Consider the following 21,997-nt stretch of genomic DNA (forward strand, 5'->3'; position numbering starts at 1 on the left):
GAGCAGCAGGACTGTCCCTTAGGCCTATGTTAAATATTGAAACTGTCTTGAAATGATCACAGGGGCCACCGAAATAGTCATAGCCTTTATTTGCAGTGTATGACGTAGGCTAATTGACATTTATGTCTACAAATGACTAAATCTAAATCTTGTGACATTAATAACATAACTGCTTCCAATACAAAAGGTATGTGGACAGAGATAGATAGATGAGCAAATGACTGATGCACATCAAATGAAACACAGAGTAAGGAGAAATAAGGAGTGTGACAAAGCTGTCTCTCACACACACACACACACACACGCTCACACACACGCTCACACACAGACACAGTCATCAAGTCAGGAAGTCACGAAGGGAAGTTTGGTGGTTTCTTGCGTCACCATCTGTGCTGCTTGCAGGCTGAGCCGGTGCGGTGCTGAAGGTAGGGTGCGCTTTCTGCCTCTTTCTCTTTGCACTTTTTTAATCTCTAATGCCCATTTCTGGGGGAACGGTACTCCTCGTCTGCCATTCAGAGGCGATGGTAGTTGTCTAGGTATCCAAAGGGGCCACAACAAGGGCCCAGGAGGGTGTGTGTGTGTGTGTGTTTGGAGGTTCAGAGAGTGTTTGGCGAGAGTGTACGTATGCTTCTCAGGCAAACGGGGCCTAGATAGGTAGTGACTAGCAGGCCTTGTCTTCAGCCGAGCGCAGATCTCGCTCACTTCCGCACAGCGAGGCAGGGTAGCGAGAGGAGCGTCAAGCAGACACAGAGAGAAAGAGAAAGATGCAATGTAGATGGGGAAACAAAGAAAAATGGTGGAAAGAGTGAACAGGTTGAAATGGCACTGCAGTGTGAGGTAGGAGATGCAGAGAAATAGGGAGAGACAGCAAGAATGAGTAGTGACTGAGTCACAGCATGTAGTAGCGAGGAGTAGCGAGTGAGAGATGTGGTGCTGACGCTCCCAGAATCAACCGTGTGGGTCAGCCTTTAAGGCCTTCAGTGGACAGTGAGACAGCAGTCATGCTATGGAGAGAGGGGGAAAAACAGGGGATGAGTGAATGGGGGGCGACAGAGATGAAGGAGAATGAGAAGGAGAGAGAAAAGGCTTGAGGGTGTGGCCATGTTTTTGCTCAAAAACTTTCACAGAGCCATCAGGAGGAAGTGAAGAAAGAGACGCCAATTCAGTGTGTTTGTGTGTGTGTGTGTATCTGTATTTTACTCGACTCACATCTGATAAACTCCCTGGCATATATGGCTTAGAGTAAAATGGCAATGCATGCTTGAAGGTGTGATTGTAAATGTGGGATATTTTTGGTGTAGTGTCAACCCTAAAATCTGTGGTCTTGTGTAAGGCCACGGCCGTTGAGATTTCATAGCTTGAGATATTTTCCTGTTGTTTCTGCTGCGTGTGCTGTGTGAGTTGTCTGTTAAGTGACGTTTGTGCACGGAGATTCAGGTGTCAGTGAGTTTCTGACCATTTGTATACAAACAGATCAAATGTGTTTTAAAGCTCCAAGAAGACCTGTGCACCCCAAAACAGAAATTGAAAGAAACTTCTGATTTTCCAGTAGCCATTGCTAAGTATTCATGAGCCCTTTATAAGCTACATTTAATTGGAGCAATAAGCATGTCATATCACCGTGTGTTCATATACAGTATGGTCATATATTGTGTTATATAAGGTACGGGAAGCACATTTTCAAAGATTCGTGTTCTCAATCATGTTATTTTTACAGGAAGTCTGTCATTCCCATCTGCTAAGTCACAGGCCATGTTCCACAATTTAGCCCACCACACCACAATAATCTACCACACATTACAGCATACTCTCCACTCACGTAATACTGTTTAGACACACACACACACACACACACACACACACACACACACACACACACACACACACACACACACACACACACACACACTATACATGCCTGATATGTTCATGTGAGGAGGAGAAGGAGCGAGAGCAATGAGGCGAGCGAGAAGGAAAGGGGGGAACAAGGAGAAGGTGTTTGGCTGTGACCTTATGGAACACCTGACCACCACTGGCCAGGAAAGTAAGAATGCAGCAACACACACCTGAGCTGGACACACACCTCTCAGTCCACCTCACAGTTTCAATGGTACCATAAGCAAAGTATATGAATGCAAAGTACTGTATAACAGTTTTAATTATTTTATCTGTGTTAATGTGTGTCAATAGAAAATATCACATTTATATTTTTAAACTTTCTTTTTGGAAATATCAAAATTGATTGAGGTATCTGAGGTATCTGTTGATGCACTTTGCATCTCCATTTGTTTGTCACGACTGTTCATGCCATTTTGAAAGAGTCTTCACTTCTCACTTCACTACAGCAAAGTTTCAGAGTTGGAGAATTTATTTGGTATATATCTGCCTGTCAGTTCCTCAGGTGCTGCGCTCCTGCAGTGAGTTTATTGAGGAACATGGAATTGTTGATGGAATCTACAGACTGTCAGGCGTGTCGTCCAACATACAAAAACTACGGTGTGTGTGTGTCCGTTTGTGTGTGTGCTAGTGTGTTTTGTGTATGTGTTTGTGTATGTCAGTGTTGTGTCCTATACAGATTGACAAAGATTTACTGGCATGTTAAAAAGATGTTTTTTAAAAGTGTGCATGTGTGTCTTCTTCTGTGTGCAATGCTGTCTGTGTGTGCGTGTGTGTGTGTGTGTGTGCGTGCGTGCGTGCGTGTGTGTGTAGGTCTGAGTTTGATAGTGAGGGGAATCCGGACCTGACGAAGGATGTGTACCAGCAGGACATCCACTGTGTCAGCTCCCTCTGTAAGGCCTACTTCAGAGAGCTGCCCAACCCGCTGCTCACCTACCAGCTCTACGACCGCTTCGCTGTGAGTCTCAAAATTCATGTTCACTGCACATACTGTAAATGAACACACACAAACACACACACACACACGCACACACACGCACACACACGCACGCACACACACGCACACACCCACTCCTGTATATTTCAGAAACGGTAATGCCCATTTTTCTTTCTCCTCTCGGTTACCTGTAGGAGGCAGTGGCAGTACAGCTGGAGGATGAGCGCCTAGTGAAGATTCAAGACGTGCTGAGTTCACTACCCGCTCCACACTTCAGGTAAAACACACGCTCTCTTTCTCTTTCACTCTCAAGTTTCTATTTCTCTGATTCTCTCTCTCTGTCTGTCAGACTCCATAATGATCTAAAAAGTTACAGCATTCATTAAAACAACCTATCTCATCCCTGATCTCATTCATTTCAATTCTCTCTCATTGTGACATTCTATTCATTACTCTGTGTGAATTTGGCAACCCTATGCTTCATATGTTCACTATGGCAACTTGCAACACCATCGTGTGTAGGAAGTGATACAGTATTCACTGCAGTACATTTAGGAGCTCAACAGGTCTTTAGGGAAGTGAATGCATGGGATGGGTACAGATTGTTATGGCCTCACGGGAAATGCAGGTGCTCAGTACTAAGCATAATATGCGTCTGAATGTCCACTGAGGATTTATTAGACAATGCACAGTCAAGCTGATTACTGAATTTGGCTCTTCATTTGAAAATGGGAAGTAAATTGGACCAGTAGTTTTAAGTCACGTGAGTAGAGACACACACAGAGATGGACAAACAGTCGAGTGGACCCGATTACAATACCCTCTGCCCCCTACTGGTGAGGGTAAAAAGAGAAATGAGACACTGGTGCTTAAATACTGTATATTATGTGAGTGAAAAAGGTTTAGTTAATCAGTCACAAAATAGCAGAATGTTGGTGTGTTTTATTTATGTCCATTCTCATTATGTTGTCAATTTCAAAAAGTGCCATACTGACGTGGTGCTTACCATAAAAGCCAAAACAAGCTAAAAGAAGACACAGATGTAAAGATGGTACAATATAAGAACCAGATAGTGTCATCCGTTAGCAATGCTGTCTTTCTCTGTTCCGCTCTCTCCCTCCCTCTGACTCTTTCTCTTTGTCTGTCACAGGACTCTGGAGTTTCTGATGCGTCACCTGATTAAGATGTCCTCTTTCTCTGCTGAGACCAACATGCATGCCAGGAACCTGGCCATTGTATGGGCTCCAAACCTGCTTAGGTGCGTGTCTTCTACACTATGTAGCCCACACTTGGGACATACTAAGTCCACATGGGTCCATTATCTCTCTGGCAGACCTTGTTTGTCTCTTCAGTAGTTCTTCAATGACTCTCTAACCATCTCGTAACCATCTCTGTATCTTCATCATGCTGTGGTCTCTTCACAGGTCTAAAGACATCGAGGCATCTGGCTTCAACGGCACGGCGGCCTTCATGGAGGTGCGCGTCCAGTCCATCGTAGTTGAGTTCATCCTCACTCACGTGTCTAAGCTCTTCCCAGACACAGGTACCTGGACTGCAACACCTACCGGCTACTCTTTCCTACACCTCCAGAGGTTGTAGTCATTCTAAAACACTAGTTTCACACTCCACTAGTGTTGAATGTCAGAATGACCACACCTCTATGACTTTGCCATTGACACCTGCTACTATAAGTCTATAACTATAAGTCTGCCTATTGCAGTCAGTGGTCTAATGTCACATGCAGTGTTACTGCTGATGCCACTACATCACCACAGTTATAACTTATGTTATCCATCTGTTGCATTGCATAACTGCAAAAACTATACATGAGTTATCATAATGGCTGTAGCATGATGGCTATATCGATGTCTAATGATACATAAACAACAACACTATTTCTACTATTACTATATTACCGCACTACACTATACAACTATTATTACTACCAACAAAGCTGCTATGATGTTTACTGCTGCTGCTGCTATGATATTGCCCACCAGTGAATTAACCCGTGTCTTTTAAGGATCAGCTTCAGGGATGCCAACCGAGCGCAGGAAGTCCCTCCCCTCACCCACCTTACAGGGCAATGAAGACATCTTCTTCAGGTCCATGCCATCCCAGTATCCTGGAAACATGAGCCCAGGCAACGGCCCTCCTGTCATGAGGCCTTACCACGCCATCATCGAGCCGTCTGACAAGTAAGGGCACGACCTCCAGTGTGGCATTGGTTTGACACCTGAGTGATAGGGACAATGCTGCATCTCTATCATCAAGTCACAAAGTGCTGTGAAAACAATGTCTGAAGCAGTAAAGAACTACCCTGGAGTTACCCTGAGTTAACTCTACCCAGAGTTCTCGCGAGAGCACAATTATGGAATTGTCTCTGCGAGACACTCTGGCAATGAGCAATGATGCACGTTACTTTTACCCCTTGCATCCCGGGGAACCAACTAAACTGATGAAGACAGCGCTGCAACATTGGAGGACAGTAAACATTGGTCGTAGTGTTATCCGATTGCGTCGAAGTCCGAAATCGTTCAGAGTAAACATGGTCTAGTGTTATCCAATTGCGTGCAGTGAGATTTTTAAATGCATGCTTGTTGCTGCCCCTCGAGTTGGGCCATTACATTGTTCGTGGCCAGACCATTAATCTTTCTAAATTACCAGGGTCTGGATTTTCCAAGCTAGTAAAGAACTGTATTAGCACTGTGATCAGTTGCTCGATCAGTAGCAATGTTGATCTAGCATAGCTGTAGTTTTAAAAGTTAGTTTGGCGCTTTAACAGAATCTTTTCCACATACCACTGATATACTGATTAACAGTGTGTCATTTTGAATCATTGAATTGTAATCTTGAGCATAGCTGCATACAGACACACATATACATATTCAAACATATTCAAACTTAATCCTATGCCCTCTCCTGTTAAACCAAAGTGCATGGATGTAGCATGAGGTCCAGAGTCATTAGCATGAAGAAAACCTCTTTGAGGGCTAAGGGTCTCTAGTGTTGGAATGTAAGCTTAATCAACTGAGTAAATGTTCCATGTTAATGTTATCAGTTCATCAAATAGCAGCCCAAGTCAGTGCCTCACCTCTTCTTGGGTTGGTGGCTATCTGTGGTGGCTTTGGACTGTGTTGCCAGGTTTCAGGAGAGAAATCAGCAACCAAGTCAACTCCTAAAAAAAGAGAAATAAACGTAATGTGACAGGCTATGTAAGTTGCTTCCTGGGCTCACTTCCCTGTTGACTCATTTTGCTTTGAGACCATGAATGAAATAAGCCTCAATGCTGAGAGCATACATGCTGCATTTCTTATGTCAGTCAGTGCTTTGAACAAGATCTGCATGATCTCCGTATATCACACTTACAGAAATCTGCGCGCTGCATTTGAATAGTTAGCGAACTAAAGAAAATCCATCACTGATGGACCATCAATTGCAGGATTTTGATTAGTTTTTATTTGTTTGGAGAAGACAATGGGCAACTCTGCTTCAATGCTCTCTGCTGCCCTGTACAGGAGAAAGGGCTCACTGAAGGGACGGAAGTGGAGATCCATATTCAACCTGGGGGGCCGGCTGCCTGATCCACGCAAGCGCAACAAGGGTTCCACCAAAGGTACACACACACACACACACACACACACACACACCGAGAGACAGAAAACACTCCACAATTATTGATGCAGGACACATACAAACACAGATTACAACGTTCCATTAACAGTATACACTATGCAAATAGTTAAACCATTTCAGTATACCCACAGTGTAACTACTCTCATTATACCTTATATACCACTCATTTCTGTGCAGAGAAAGAAAAACAGTCTTTAAGGCCAGCTAAAAGCATGGACTCCCTCAGTCCTGGCCCTTTTGAAGGTATGGTTTCTTTTCCTTTCATCTTTTCAGCTCTCCTTGTATTACTTTATACTCCATCTCTGTTTTCCTTCTGCCCTGTGACTCTGTCCTTTTCCTTTCAAATAGGTGCCACAACATCTTGACTGACTCAACATTCTGTTTCCTAGGTAACCGTCAGGGAGCCTCGCCCACTCAGCTGTCCCCCGTGGCCCCCTTGGGACAGGAAGGCGGATCCTCCGGAGGCGGAGGCGGGCTCACCACCAGCAGCTATGCGGTGACATACCGCCGAGGGGGCGGGGCCAGCGTGAGTGTGGTCAGCGGCGGGACCCAGGGCACCTACAGCCGCCTGGACTCCGTTGGTGGGGCCTCTGGAGGAAGCGAGGGGATGGGGCCGGCGGCGGCGGCAGTGACGGGGTTGGTTGCGGGCGGGGCACTAGCTCCGGTCACCCGGTCACCAGGGCAGGCCAGCAGGGCGGAGAAGCGGGCAGGGATCCACATCTCGGGGCCGTTCTCCGTCACCGTGCCCCTCCACATCACCTCTGGCCTGGTGGGGGTCATCCAGGGGGCACAGGGCGATGAGGAGACCCCCGCACCTGCACAAGAGGAGGGGGAGAGACGGAGGAGAGGCAAAGGCAGAGGAGGAGGAAAGGGAGGAAGAAGAGGAGAAGGAGCGGGGCCGGAAGGAAGACAGGAAGAGAGAGGAGGAAGAGAAAGAGGAAAAACAGATAGAGGAAAGAACAAGTGAGAGTGAGAGTGGTACGGGTGGAGAGAAAGAAGAGGAGGCAGAGGGAGAGAGGGAGATACATGAGGAAAAGGTAGAGGTCACACCGCCAGTAATGGATGGAGAGTGTGAAGAGAGAAGTTTGAATGGGCGACTGAGCAGTGAGGAAGAGGAGGAGGAGGAGGAGGAGGATATAATTGAAGAGGAAGAGGGAGAAGCAGAGGAAGAGTATGAAACTGGAGACGGAGATTATATGGGTGAGTACCAGTTGGAACAGTAACTTAATACTCTTCACCTTAAACTTGACTTCAGGAGCAAAATTACCTGGCCGAAATCTCAACATTATCCCTAAACTATCCCTAAACAATTTTGGTTATAAAATGTGAACCTCATGCCTATCTATGACCATCTTTGGTTCTAAACATAAGCAGTAATCACAAAATTATGTATCTGTATCAGTTAGTGTCATAATTTTGTAACTGATTTCTGAGGGGATGACTTCAAGCCTAAAGCTAGTGATATACTTACACTTGACAAAACAGACATCAAAAACCAACAAAGTGAGAACGTAATCAATAAACAACAAATACATTACATTTATTCTATAGACAATGTCTTGCTGAGAAAATACAGTATCTTTGTACTGTTGCCGTCAGTATTTAGAAAGTTTGGTCATTACATTCAGTATAAGACAATAAGGTGGTAATGAATCTGCCCTTATTCTTTTGTCTCTCCACAGAAATGCGGTCCACAGTGCTTGTTCCATCAGCATCAGCAGAGGAAACCCCAGAGGTGGGGTCTGTCGAGGAGGAGTCCCCTGATGCAGACCTCCCGTTGGACTTCCAGGACACGTTTGGATTCCTCGATATGATGGACAGCAGCACATACCAACCGGTGTGTGTGTCCTTTGAATGTCTATTTTGCTTTGTGTATGAGACAAAATGTCAGATAGATAGATAGATAGATAGACAGACAGACAGACAGACAGACAGACAGATTCTGAGTCTTTCATAATTCATCCAACAGGCTTTTTGTACTTAACTGTCACACCTTCCTTGGCGGACCCTTCCGTCTCTCTCCTTTAGAATAATGAGTTTTCTGTGGAGCCTCCGTGCTATGAAGATGACGAGTATGAGGACAGCTCATGGTATGATCATGACGTCCAGACCAGCATTTCCACTCCGCAGAAAGCCCAGACGAGCCCACCGTCTCCGGTGCCCTTACACACGCTGACCTCCCGCCCGACGTCCCTCCCACTGCACACACGTCTGTCAATCAAATCCCACAGTCTTCCCTACAAATGCAGCCCCTGCTACCCCAATGCCTCCTCTTCCTCAGACGAGGATGAAGACGAGGTTGTGCTCTCAGACCCGAGCGATGAAGAGGATGAGGATGAGGATGATGACGAGAGGGGAGAGTATGAGGATATGTTTATGCGCAGCCTCCCTAATGAACTGGAGTTTCATGGCTTGGCCTGGCCTGCATCCAGGGGTGAGCCTCTGCCTGCCAGGAACAACGAAGATACTTGCCTCAGTGGCCAATCAGAGGACAGAGTGCTGACAGCTTTTATTCCACCAAGTAGTGGCTATTTGAACATGTCCAGGGTAGGCCAATCACATAATTCAAATCAGACAGACACAAGCAGTAGTGTTTCTGGTACCCAATCAGAAGGAAAAGTCATACATGACGAAGTCCAGCTGCCAATCAGCTCTCAGAACATCAATGACGTTGACCAATCACAAAGCTCACCTGCAACAGACACAAGCTCACTAGCCAATCAGCTCATGGACATTCTCCCTCTTAGCCAATCAGAGTGCTCAGAGGTACAGACAGACTCAAGTCATGATTATGAAGAGATGAGGGTAACAGATGTAGAGAGCAACGGAGCAACAAACAAAGAGATGGACAAGGAAACACACAGAGAAGAGAGCAAAGAAGAAGAAGAGAGAGAAGAGAGAGGAGAGGAGGGACAGAGGTGAGTAGAGAAATTATAACTTCTTTCTCACACACACACACACACACACACACACACACACACACACGCACAGGTGTAGGCTATACCATGATGTGTGATTGACACTCTTATACATCACAGTAAAGCAGAGCACTGAAATGAAGAGACATCAAATTGACTATGACTTCCACTTTCACTTCCTACATCAGAAATCCACAAATCAGGCCAACTCCCATCTGTTAAACTGTGCTTGTATGTATTTATGCTGTGTGTGTGTGTGTTTATATCTGTATTTAAGCTGTGCATGTGTGTGCATGTGTGTGTGTGTGTGTGTGTGTATGTGTGTGTATGTGAGTGTATGTGTGTTGGTGTGTGTGTGTGTGTCTGTGTATGTCTGTGTGTGTGTTTATATTTGTATTTATGCTGTGCTATGTGTGTGTGTGTGTGTGTGTGTGTGTGTGTGTGTGTGTGTGTGTGTGTGTGTGTGTGTGTGTGTGTGTGTGTTTGTGTGTGTGTGTGTCTAAGTGTTCTTAACTGATTTCCTCCTCCTCAGAGCGGATGAGACCTGGGTGACCCACACTGCCACCGCTGGACCAGACACTCGCACTCAGCTTGACCAAGACTCCACTGGCACTCACCTCGGCCCTCCGCTGCCACCCAGAGACCATCGCAACAACACACAGACAGACTCTAACCACTGCCATGGTGAAACACCCTCAGATAGTGAGGTAGAAGAGGTGGACTGGTCAGACCTTCACCCAGCCTCAGCCACTGCTGTCCCCTCACAGGGTGAGACTCGGACTAGCGCTGGGGAGGGGTCAGCATCAGAGTCAGACACCTCCTTTAATGTGGTTTCCCATGAGCCCACAGGGGGAAGATGGCAGGACGGAACATACCAGAAGGAAGAGAAAGAGGGTGAAGAGATGGAGGAGGAAAAGGATGGGGAGAATGAAGGAAAGATAGAGACAGGTGATGCTGATGAGGAAGAGAGTGACAAAGAGGAGGGTGGACAAGATGAGAGAGTAACAGATGAAGAAGTGGAAGAGGATGGAGAGAGAGAGAAAGAGGGTGAACAGAGGGTTGGCAGAAACGAGGGAGAGTGGACAGAGAGGGAAGAGGAAGATGAAGAAAAGAGACTACCTGTGGCGAAGGAGGAGGAGGAGCAGCCAGATGGAAGTGAGAGGGCAGTCACAGATCAAAAGGGCCCTGCAGAGGAAATAGCAGACCAGAGAAGCATAGGCGAAGAAAAAGAAGAGAATGAGACAGAAAGAGGAGAAAACGAGTTTTTCATGAGCACGGGAGAGGCCGGCGCTGTGAGCGGACAGGTGGGGAAAGAGAGGGAGGAGGTAGAGGAAGGACACACAGAGGAGGGACATCTGGCGCCAGCCGGACATCAGATGGCCGAGCAGCTGCTGGAGTCTCAGACAGACCACAGAGCCAGTGAGGATGCAGAGAAGTCTGAGCTGCTCAGAGAGGAGAGGGAGAGGGAGGAGGAGGAAGAGCAGGTACAAAATCCCATCAGCGAGGCAGAGCAAGGAGGGGAGAGGAATGTTGGAGAAGAGAGGAAGGATAGAGAGAGTAAGACGGATGACAAGCTGGCGTCTCTGGGGCAGGGCCTGGGCAGAACTTTGGTGGTGTCCAAACAGGTGCCCGTGAGGATGCACCAGGCCAAAGCTGTGCCTGTGGTGCCGCCCAAACCGCAGCAGTCCCGTCTCACAGCGCTAGGCCTCAGACAGCAGATGCAGAGCAGAGACACACACAGCCCACAGCAGAAAGACAGGGACGCGCCACACACACAACACACTCACAAGCAAGACACCAAAAGACCACAACAACACACACCAGACACACAGACCCCAGACACAAAAACACTGAACACACTGCACGATGACAGGCAACATCAGGCTCAGGTGAGGCACATAGAGTCACCTGTAGCACAAGAGCACACAGACGCTGCGCTCCACACAGGAGACACCACACAACCCTGTGGGCCAGAAAATGACCCACCCGCAGAGCACAGAGATGCAGACCCATACCTGCCACACATAAACCAGCAACACCCACAGATAGAGACACCAGAGCAGTCACTGGACACCAGAGCAGAGCAACACGCTGCACAGAGACAGAGTGAGACAGAGGTAGGGACTGGCGGGGATGAAGGTGGAACGAGAGAGCAGGGGGCAGAGGGCAAAGACGGACAGGGGGAGCAGAAAGACGCGGAGGCAGGTAGAGACGCAAGTCCTGATGTTAAAAAGAACAGGCTGAGTCTTCAGGAAGGAGAGCGAGAACGGAGGACCAGAGATAGGGAGGTGAAGAGGAACAGCGGAATTAGCATGTGCTTCGATGAGGCGGTTGCACGGGCAACCAGAGAACGAGAGAGGGAAAGGGAGCACAGCGAGAGAGAGAAAGAGAGGGAGAGAGGGGTGAGTGTACAGGACGAAAAGGCTCTGAAATAACGCTTGGGGAGAACCCAGGGGTTGAGAGTGAGCTGAGCAGAATGACTGACAGTGATAAAGATGATGGTTTTAAAATGTCCCTCACATATAAATGGGCTGATATTGGTCCAGTGAATGTAGATATATGATGCTATAAAATTAGTTGAAATTTTATGGGGGGGGTTTCCCATAAATACTAACTCATAAATGCAACTATCTATAGATCTTTTTCATTTTGACATTAAATAGTAGGGCAAGCACAGATGTTGCTAAATATGTAAATGTAAGTCTCTGTTCAAAGTAAAGGCCACCGCAAATAGGTGCCTTTATGAGTTTCCACGCATATCAGCATTTTTAACTAGTAAGCATAGGCTAGTTTCCTGTACAGTTTCTTTTTCTTACATTTTCTTTTTTTTTAGTTCTATTTTATTAGCATTTTACTACTAAATAATAAATGGTGATATTCATGGTATTCAACAAGAAGGTGTAGATCAATATTTGTATAGATATACTTGCAGGTTGCACAGTAGAGGGTCATTCAACTGATTTGTTCTTGGACATGGGGGTCTGGTTATTTCTAGCTGAGGTTTTTTCCCCAATAAAACCATGCAGCCTTCATTTAATTTTGGTGATATTCATGGCATTCAACATCCTGATTTGTATAGATATGCTTGCATGTTGCACAGTAGAGGGTCATTCAACTGACTGAAATTCAGTTGTTTTATTCAATCAAATGATCTACCAAATTAAATAAATAGACCTCATCTGTATAAGGGTGTTGTTGTTTTTCAAATTTGGTATAAACATATAAATATATATATATGACTCCGATTGGTTCTATTCATTTTTGTCATCAGTCTACACACAATATTCCACAACAATAAAGGATGTTTTGCAAGTGTTTTTTTTTTTTTACTTATCCACCGAATTAAATAAATAGACCTCATTTGTATAAGGGTGTTGTTGTTTTTCCAATTTGGTACTTGGCAGGAGTTTTGTTTTGTTCTTTGGAATCGTAATTTAGTAAGAATCACTGAGATTGTATTTCTTTAATAAACCTATGCAGCTTTCATTTGACATGTTTTTCATGGTTCTATTGCAATTATCACATCATGTCTCTTAGCTCCATTTGTGTCAGACATAGTACAACCTTTTCAATGGCTGTATTGTTTCACATACAAACTTTAACAAGTGATTTTTGAATATAGAAATTATAAATATATATATGACTGGTTTTATTCATTTCTGTCACACGTCAAAACACACACACACACACACACACACACACATATATCTCACTTTCTCCAACTTTTGCACATCTCCATGGAACTTTTTATTTATTATTTTTGATTTCTCCTCCATCTATCTACCCTTCATTGCCTAGCCTTTCACCATTTTCTTCAGTTTCCACCATCAATTTTTAATGGGATTGAGATCCAGACTGTTTTCTGGCCTTGCCATTGACTTGATATGTCTTTCTTGAAGAATGGTTTTACCATTTTTTGCTGGAAAATTACTTCCTTATCACCAAAACTTCTTTTGATTAATGGAATGACAAAAGTGTTCAAATTTAAACTTGTGCATGTAGAGTAAAGGTAATGACTGCCATCTCCTCTGGTCCTTTACCTGACATGCAACATGCGACTGTGGAAACTTTCTTGTTTTCTTCAGACAGACAGTCATCTTTGTATTTTTCATTGGAACGGCACCAACATCATCTCCTTGCCCTATGTAGATTTGTGATTCATCTCTGAATATCATCCAATCATCCACAATCCATTTTCTCTTTAGCCCACTGTAACCGAATGTAAATGAAAAATATATTTTATTTTATTTTTTGTTATTATATATTTTGGACTCTTTTGTCATTCCATCAATCGAAAGCAATTTCCCCTTGGGATATCAATAAAGTATCTATCTATTTATCTATTTTGGTGATGAGGAATTCATTTTCCAGGATGATAATGTGTCTTGCCATAGAGCAAAGAATGTTAAAACTTTCTTCAGGAAAAACATAATCAAGTCATGTTTTGTTTTGCTATGCTGTGGTATGCTGGGGAGGAAGCACAAAGAAGAAGGATGCTGGGCAACTAGACAGGCTGGTAAGGAAAGCTGGCTCTATCGTGGGAGCCAAACTTGAGTACATCACTTCAATATCAGACAAAAGGACCCTGAACAAACTGATCAGCATCTTGGACAATGAATGTCATCCACTCCACAGCACTATTGTAAAGCAGAAGAGCCTGATCAGCTGGAGACTTCGCTCACTGTCATGCACAACTGAGGAAGTAATTTGTCTCCAGGGCCATTGAACTGTTCAACGCTTCACTTAAGGGTAGAGGAGAGATAGACTTCTCTGCATAGTCTGTTTACATGCTATATTAGCACATTTGCACATTTATATAGCACATTTGCACAACCCCTCCCTCCCTCCTGGACTGTGGCCATACTTGATGCTTAATACCTTACTCAATGCTTGACAGGCTGTAACCCTTTTACCTCAACCTATTCTTGCACTCACATAATTTTGTTATATTATCTTGTCTACATTATACATTATTCTCTTATATGTCCATATTACGATCCCCACCCTTTCAACTGTATATTGCATCTTGCCTGTGTCTGTTGAGGGGTCCACGACCATGGCACCCTTGACAGGGACAACAAGGAAGCAATCATCCTCAGCTGTACACTGAATTACAGCCTCAGTCCCTGCCCTGTCAAGCTTGATAATCCTTAAGCACACTATGTTGATATTTGATTTAGTTTATATAGCATATTTAGTATTTTTTTGTATCATGTTTATCTTCTACTGTCTCTATTGTACAGTGGAGTTTTTTTTTTATGAGTATATTACTTTTTCAGCTGTAAGTGCATGTTGTGTGTGATGTCTGTATGCTACTGAGACCTTGAATTTCCCCTTGGGGATCAATAAAGTATCTATCTATCTATTTATCTATCTATCTATCTATCTATCTATCTATCTATCTATCTATCTATGTATCTATCTATGTCAATGACGTATTGCAAACTGCAGTTTGACAAAGTTGAAACCTGAATGATGGATACTGTTCTACATTAGTTAAGTCTATGCCTCAGAGAACTAATTATGATGTTTTAGGTTTGTGATTATTTCCTCTTGAATAATTCCATATGTTTTCCCTACATGATTAATAAATACATTGCCTTAAATCACTACATTTTTGCAAATGTTTTGGAGCAAACCAGAATGTTCAAAGCCAGAATGTTTATCTGTTACAGAAATATATTTTTGAGCAACATCTGTGATTTGTATTTTAAAAAAAAAAAAAAAAAAATAAAATAATAAACAGCTGAATTAACATCCTCCAAGAGTGGTGATTCCATATTTTGCCAGGGGTTGTAATCCCATTATGAGGCAGAGGCCCCTGACTTTTTAGAATAAAATTGCGCATCTTTTTCGATCTTTACGGGTATCTAGTTTGAGATGCAAATTCTATTGGTCCTATGCAAACGCATGTGGCACTGTTCCCATCGTCACAAATAGGAAATAACAGACAAACATTGTAACAGTAGATGCTTCATGATTTCATCCTTTTAAGTTTGTCCACAGCCAACAATTACTTTGATATTGCAACGTAGCCTATGACAGTGGACATTTGAGATACATCGATGTCGTTCTGAGTAGGCTAACAGTGCTAGAACAGTGTAATGTGATTCTAGCTAACCACAGCTCGTAGTAGTAGCCTACTACAACTATTGTTAAACAGGCTACGATGTGAACGGTTTTGTATGTGTCTTCGGTCGATCCGGTTAATTTTGTTGCGAATTCGGCAACCATTTAACAGTGCTTAAGCTAGTCGACAACAGCGTGCAAACCTTTGTATTAAGCCTACATAATTCATTCCAAATCTACACATCACATGCATGATGTCAAATTCAATCGATATACAGACTCAGTTAGCCTCTATTATGGAAGTCTTCGCCAAATCAGCACTAGCTGAGATGAGCAAAGTAATCGACAACGACTCTTCTCTTTTACGGCAAGAGATATCCAGACGAGAAAGAGAGATTGAGGCACTCTGGAGGCGACTGCAACTGACAGAAAATGAGTTGAAATCGGCTCGACAAGCTCAAGCACAAGATAAAAAGTCTTCAGTCAACTTGCGTTCAGTTGGAATCCAAGTGAATAATGGGGCGTCGCGTGAGCAAGGTAATAATTCATATATCTTAGAAGTTATGAAGAGACTAAATGCTGACAATTCGCCATATTCAACCCGAACTAAGTAGTAGCCTAAGCTGACCATAAACAACAGACACGTCGGAGGGAAAGGTAAGGGAAAGTAGTTGAAGAAGCGCAGGAGGGAATCGACCAATCACACTGACGGGCACATAGGCCTACACGATGTGCGGACAACATTCTTCTACTTCTGCTTTGGCAGACCGATATTTCAATTACAGGCAGTCATAATCATAAACTAAATGTTAACAATGCAACTTTGCTGTATGTACACGAATGAAAACAGACAATACCAACATACTCAAGCCACCGTGATAAAAGATTAGATTAGGCCTAGATTAGATTCAAAATTGTTATTATGCAGAGTACAAGTACAACGAAAACGAAATGCAGTTTTGTCTAATCAGAAGTGCAAAAAAGCAGAGAAGTCCAATGTGACATAGCCTTCAAACTATAAACAGGTGGTGCATAGACAACACAAGATATAAAGTGCAGTAGACTAGTATACAGTTGGCTAACGAAGGTGGTTTACAGTACATTAAATATAAATATGAGCCGTGTATAAGCAGTAACCTTATAAGAGCAGAATAAATATGGATATGTAGTAGCAGTAGTAAGAATAATTTAGATATATCCAGTGTATTTACAGAATATATTAGATAGATAGATAGATAGATAGATAGATAGATAGATAGATACTTTATTGATCCCCAAGGGGAAATTCAAGTTCTATTATAAGTGTACGGGTGGGGGTGTAAGGGTGTCGTTCAGTGTACGGCACCCTTCCATCACCAACAAACCTCCACAGATGGGGAATGAGGGAGGGCCCATTGTGTAGGCTATGCGGAGGGAGGGGAGCAATGGTGCACATACTGGCAGGATGCAAAACAGCTCTTAGCCAAGGAAGATACAGGTGGCGCCATGACAAGGTTCTCAGTGCGCTGGCTGACATCTTGGAGCGGGAGAGGCAGAAAAAGCGCCAGACCAGTACAAGGCTGGCAACATCCATTCATTTCATCAGAGAAGGGGAGTAACCCCCAGCCCCCAAGAAGACCATAAAGAGCCTCTTGCAAGCGGCACAATACTGGGAGATGAGGGTGGACCTGGGAAGGAAACTAGTCTTCCCCCAGGTTGTGCAAACACCGCTGAGGCCGGACGTGCTCTTATGGTCTGAGGAGGCAAGGAAGAGGAGGAGGAGGAGGAAGATCATCTTGATTGAACTGACGGTCCCATGGGAAGACAGGTGCGAGGAGGCCACCAAGTATCAGGACCTCGTTGAGCAGTGCAGGGCCAAAGGGTGGCAGACCTGGCTATTCCTGGTTGAGGTCGGGTGTAGGGGTTTCCCGGCGCAGTCTGTGTGGAAGACACTCACAGCTCTGGGTATAGCAGGAAGGGAGAGGAAGGCAGCTGTCTGTAGGTTGGGTGAGGCAGCAGAAAGAGCGTCTTGCTGGCTCTGGAGTAGAAGGGAGGAGTTGAACTGGGGGCCAGGAGGACATGGGCAGTGCCACCACTGCCGACCCGCCAACTGGAGGGTATTGTGGTTCAGGGTCAAAACACCCCGTGAAAGTTGGACGCCACTTGACGACATGGCTGTAGCTGTAGCGTTCTCTTGGCTGAAAGCTACAGTCATGCACTACAGCCAGTGACTGAGTCAGCATAGATGTATCCAATAGTAAGAGAAACAGAATAAAAGGATATTCAGTAACGCAAAAGTCTGCACAATGTAGGCACTCCTTATCTCTGGTAGCCTAATATTTTATGGTGAATGTGAAAACAAGGCTATATGGTTGGACTACATGTCTGCTAGCCTACTGATTTAGGATAGTGCATAACCATTATGACAACATCAAAATAGGAATTAAACGTTTTTATATGTTGAATGAGGAAATTGCATTTGTTCATTCTCTCTTTATACTATTTTGACAGGAAACAATTTTACCTAATCTTGGCCTATTTCAATCCTTCTTTTTTTAACACTATACAGTTGGCGTCTCCAGCTGGGCTGGTCCAGCTATGACCGAGAGAGGCCCTGCAGCAGAGTGGAAAGATGCGATTGTGCACTCATTCTCTCTTGAGGTATGCGATTATTTCCTAAAGTTCATTCTGTTTTACCAGAGTTACCACATGTCATGATGTGATATAAGAGTAAATCTGACACAGCCTACTGCTTTGCATTTGTTTTTTATTTCACCAACAGATTTGTGTACATCACCACCTCCTGTAAGAGTTTTGCAATGTTGCTGTATGACCAGTGTAATGAGACAGTAGGGCCTATACTATCTAGTGTTGTTTGAGAGAAGGTACCTTTCCTTCTGCATAACCCTATGTTCCTGTAGGCCCACATTATTCTTTCAGTGTGTTTGCTTGATCTGTTAAATTTAGTTTTTGCTATTTATCTTTAGTATTTACCCCCTGAACACAGTTCTGCCCCCAGTGTTCCCCTTTGTGTTATCAGTCAGCTGTCAGCTCATAAAAATGCTAACTGTTCTGGGTGTTTTTAAGACAGTGTGGTCTGATTGTCTTTGTTTTGCCTCTGTTGTGACATGCCAGGTGGATGTGGAGGAGGAGGATGATGAGGAAGATGAAGAGCAAGGGCCTTTTCAGATCAAAGAGGAGAAGTCTGAAGAGGAGCCATGGAACAAGGCTGATGGTAATGCACAAATACACTCACACACACACACACACATGCACACCCACGATCACACACTTACGTTTGGTAAGGTACTTGTATGTTAACCAGAGCTTCTGTTCTCACAGGTGGTGCTGCAGTAGATGGAGAAGACTGCTGGGAGGAGGAGGTAGACACGACAAACACACCTGGAGAAGGTATGGGGTCTCACAGGTGCCGTGTTAGGTGGTGTGTGAGAAGACCGGTAGCAGGGGTGTTTGCCTCTTTGTTGAACTCACTGACACTTACAGCTGCTAGGCAACAGTAGATTAAACAGACGTGACACAAACCTAGAAGTGTCATCTTTGGACAATGTAATGCAAGGTCGCAGAAGCTGTTCTGATGTCATGTGAAAGGTTACTCCAGCTGCACCTGCTGAATTTTGTTGCCAAACCAATCAGAATGCTTTGTCTTGGTGCACAAAACAGTTCTAATCTTTCTAGTTTTTTCTAGCACACGCATACATAGGAGATATTTCTGGGTGGAAAATAAATTATTTTAAAAAATGTAGACCTCTTTAAAGCCATTTCTGTAAATATTATAATATTCTCATAAAATATAAATGGCTTTAAAGGAACTGTATGTAGGATTTTGGCCAAAACTGGTACTACAATCACTTTCAAAATACTGTAGAGCGGTGTACACCGCAGATGTGGTAACTAGAGCAGAGCTGGCAACCCAGATGCCGAAACACTACTGACTTAGTGATTACTAGATAGGTGGAGGGTGGCAGATCAGGCTAAAACACAAATATGTAAACATCAACATCAGTTGAGGGCTGCAACTTCACTTTTTTAAATGACGATATCCTGGCCGGACTACTGTTGTCAGTGATATAAGTATTTGAAATTAGCATGATTTCCTAATGTCTAATGACAAATCAGGGCCATTTTATGATTAATTGAATTACATTTCTTACATACGGTTCCTTTAAACTGACTGAAAATTAAATTTAATGTAAATGAAATGTAATTTCTGTTTTGTCAGAAATTGTGCTTATGAGTAAAATTAAATTCCAGATGTAGGCATTTCATTTCTAAATTTGGCAAGATATTTGCACTGATATGTGGAATAAAATGAGATTTGCATTTTACATACCTTTGCATATAAATGTGCCAATATCCATGTATCCATTCTTTCTCTCTCTTTCTGTCCCCCTGTATGTGTGAATGTGTATATGTATCCATTTCACGTATGGTAATGTGTGTGTGGGTGCATGCATGCGTATCTGTATCTGCCTGTGACTGTATGTATCGATTTCTGCATGTGTGTGTTCTCGTGCCGCAGAGGTCTTGGGTCAGCGTGCCCCTGCTGACCCGAAGCTCTACGGCACTTGGGAGGACTGCAGTGCTGACAGGGACACGGGCCTGACCGCAGACCACCCGCAGGAGGCCCCTCCTTCCTCGCTGCCCATGCCCCACCTCCTTCAGCAGCCACACCCCCTGTCCCACCCCCCGCTGGCACACGTGCTCCAGCGAGACCAGCGCTGCCTCCTCTCCTCCCACCATCAGGACCCTCCCCCTCCCATCCCACCCCTCCCGCATCGCCACTGTGATGTCACCAGCGGTTACGGCCCAGCCGAGCACCCATCTGCGTCCATTGGCATCGGTGCCGGTGGGGAACCTGTGGAGGGTCGTGACGGGGGCAAGAGGTCACGCTGCGGCCAGTGTGGCAAGACGTTCACCACGCACTTCTACCTGAAGATTCACCAACGGATCCACACAGGGGAGCGGCCCTTCACCTGTACGGCCTGCGGCAAGCGCTTCTACTGCACGTCGCACCTCATCTCCCACCAGCGCTGCCACACTGGTGAGAAGCCCTACTGCTGCCTGGAATGCGGCAAGGCCTACTCCCACCTGAACTCCCTCAAGTTGCACCAGCGCAGCCACGCCGAGGAGGGTGGCCTGGGCTACGCCTGAGGGCAAATACCTGGCCTGGCATCTGGCATGGCATGGCACGGCTCCAACTCCCCTGATGAGGGTGGCCTGTAGAGAGAGAGGGTGGGGGCCTGTTTGGTAAGAGACATGTGGGGGGTATCTTGGTATGTGATATACCACTGGTTCATTCTGAGGCCATGCCCTATGCTGTGCCCTTTTTCTTGGGTGAATGGTGTGGGTAGTGGGGGAGAGTCACGAAGGACATGGGCTTAGGGTAGGGTTGTGGGTGTTTGGGGCTGTTTTTATGTGTAACCAGCAGCCCCTATACTGGTTACTGGTCGTCCGACACCAGCTGCCCCCAAAATCCCCAACCCCCACGCCACAGTAAGATGACCTCAAACTGATGCACAAGACTGAATGCGTCGAGTCAAAATGGGGGTAAACAGCTGGGGCTCAGAGCACTTTCATTTGTGTGTGTGTGTGTGTGTGTGTGTGAGAGAGAGAGAGAGAGAGAGAGAGAGACTGACTATGTGTAAACTGCATGTTTGTATATGTGTGTGCATGCTGTTAATGTCTGTCAGACCAAGAGAGCACAACCACAGCAGTCCACTGCTAAAACAAGACAAGAAAGACACTTTGAAGCCTCCAACATATCTGATGTACAGACCCTAACGGCTCAGATTAGATAGAGATGACTGTCACTGTGGGACGACCCTGGACCAACAAGCCTTGAACACAAAATTGAATTTCTGTGGGTGTTGCAAGCTAAAGTGTCACAAGTGTTGACATCCCCTGAATGCCTGAGGTGTTACCAGATGCTTTGTGCATAAATATAAAGAAAAAGCTGTGCTTGCTGTCACATTCATTTAATTGCACAAAATGTTGAATCAAATAAAAGGGTTTTGTGTTTGTCTGTGTAGGCCTACAACTTACTTTCTTCCAAGTGGGGGACAGGAACAGAAATGGCTTTGTGTAGATCTCAATAGTGGATCATCAGAGCTTTGGAAAGAAGCAAACCAAGGTCCTTCTAAGCTACTGTTGTACAACATACGTTTTCAGGAGAAAATTCCCCAGGCCAGTTTTTAGCATAGGTGTTGGGCAATCAATAGCCTACATTAAGTTAATTTAGAGCTTGGTTAGTGTCATTCGCATATAAAAACAAAAAAATCAGTGTGTGAACAGACTAACTGACAAAAAGACACACAAAATGTTAGACTAACTATTGAAAGTGTACTATTCTTTAAATATTGTAAACACCAGTGTCTCCTAAGTAATATAATAATAATAATAATAATAATAGCAATTTATTTACATAGCACTTTTCAAGCACAGAACACAAAGTGATTTACAGACAAACAAGAAACCAAACAATAGTAATAATAATAAATAAATAAATAAATAAAAGGACAAACTTAACTCAATATAAGAAACA

At 44.5% G+C, this 21,997-nt stretch overlaps 2 protein-coding genes across 3 annotated transcripts; both read left to right on the forward strand.

Moving 5' to 3' along the window:
• The first annotated feature begins 294 nt into the window (after positions 1-294).
• si:dkeyp-68b7.12 (rho GTPase-activating protein 31) lies at positions 295-12,878 on the forward strand. The gene is made up of 15 exons (XM_048262294.1): positions 295-425; positions 1,718-2,044; positions 2,394-2,496; positions 2,710-2,854; positions 3,028-3,110; positions 3,984-4,091; positions 4,258-4,376; positions 4,857-5,031; positions 6,352-6,449; positions 6,647-6,712; positions 6,859-7,361; positions 7,456-7,669; positions 8,152-8,306; positions 8,498-9,387; positions 9,920-12,878. The coding sequence occupies exons 2-15, from the start codon at positions 1,957-1,959 to the stop codon at positions 11,820-11,822; spliced, it is 4,650 nt and encodes a 1,549-aa protein (XP_048118251.1). The 5' UTR covers positions 295-425; positions 1,718-1,956; the 3' UTR covers positions 11,823-12,878.
• Positions 12,879-15,272: 2,394 nt separating this feature from the next.
• On the forward strand, positions 15,273-21,474 carry si:dkeyp-68b7.5 (zinc finger protein 629). 2 transcript variants are annotated; one of them, XM_048262027.1, is made up of 5 exons: positions 15,273-15,993; positions 18,005-18,096; positions 18,571-18,670; positions 18,778-18,846; positions 19,976-21,474. In XM_048262027.1, the coding sequence occupies exons 1-5, from the start codon at positions 15,708-15,710 to the stop codon at positions 20,605-20,607; spliced, it is 1,179 nt and encodes a 392-aa protein (XP_048117984.1). In that variant the 5' UTR covers positions 15,273-15,707; the 3' UTR covers positions 20,608-21,474. The 2 variants fall into 2 exon arrangements, with proteins under 2 accessions (XP_048117984.1, XP_048117995.1); XM_048262038.1 differs by lacking the exon at positions 15,273-15,993 and adding an exon at positions 16,026-17,263.
• The last annotated feature ends 523 nt before the right edge of the window (positions 21,475-21,997 follow it).

The sequence above is a fragment of the Alosa alosa genome, chromosome 1 (genome assembly GCF_017589495.1).
Source record: "Alosa alosa isolate M-15738 ecotype Scorff River chromosome 1, AALO_Geno_1.1, whole genome shotgun sequence".
Taxonomy (NCBI): Eukaryota; Metazoa; Chordata; class Actinopteri; order Clupeiformes; family Clupeidae; genus Alosa; species Alosa alosa.

Coding starts and splice junctions, on each gene's coding strand:
- si:dkeyp-68b7.5 (XM_048262027.1), top strand. CDS start 15,708: ATGATGTCAAATTCAATCGATATACAGACTCAGTTAGCCTCTATTATG. Junction 18,097..18,570: donor TGCACTCATTCTCTCTTGAG/GTATGCGATTAT, acceptor GTGACATGCCAG/GTGGATGTGGAGGAGGAGGA. Junction 18,847..19,975: donor GACAAACACACCTGGAGAAG/GTATGGGGTCTC, acceptor CTCGTGCCGCAG/AGGTCTTGGGTCAGCGTGCC.
- si:dkeyp-68b7.12 (XM_048262294.1), top strand. CDS start 1,957: ATGAGGCGAGCGAGAAGGAAAGGGGGGAACAAGGAGAAGGTGTTTGGC. Junction 6,713..6,858: donor CAGTCCTGGCCCTTTTGAAG/GTATGGTTTCTT, acceptor TCTGTTTCCTAG/GTAACCGTCAGGGAGCCTCG. Junction 8,307..8,497: donor ACAGCAGCACATACCAACCG/GTGTGTGTGTCC, acceptor TCTCTCCTTTAG/AATAATGAGTTTTCTGTGGA.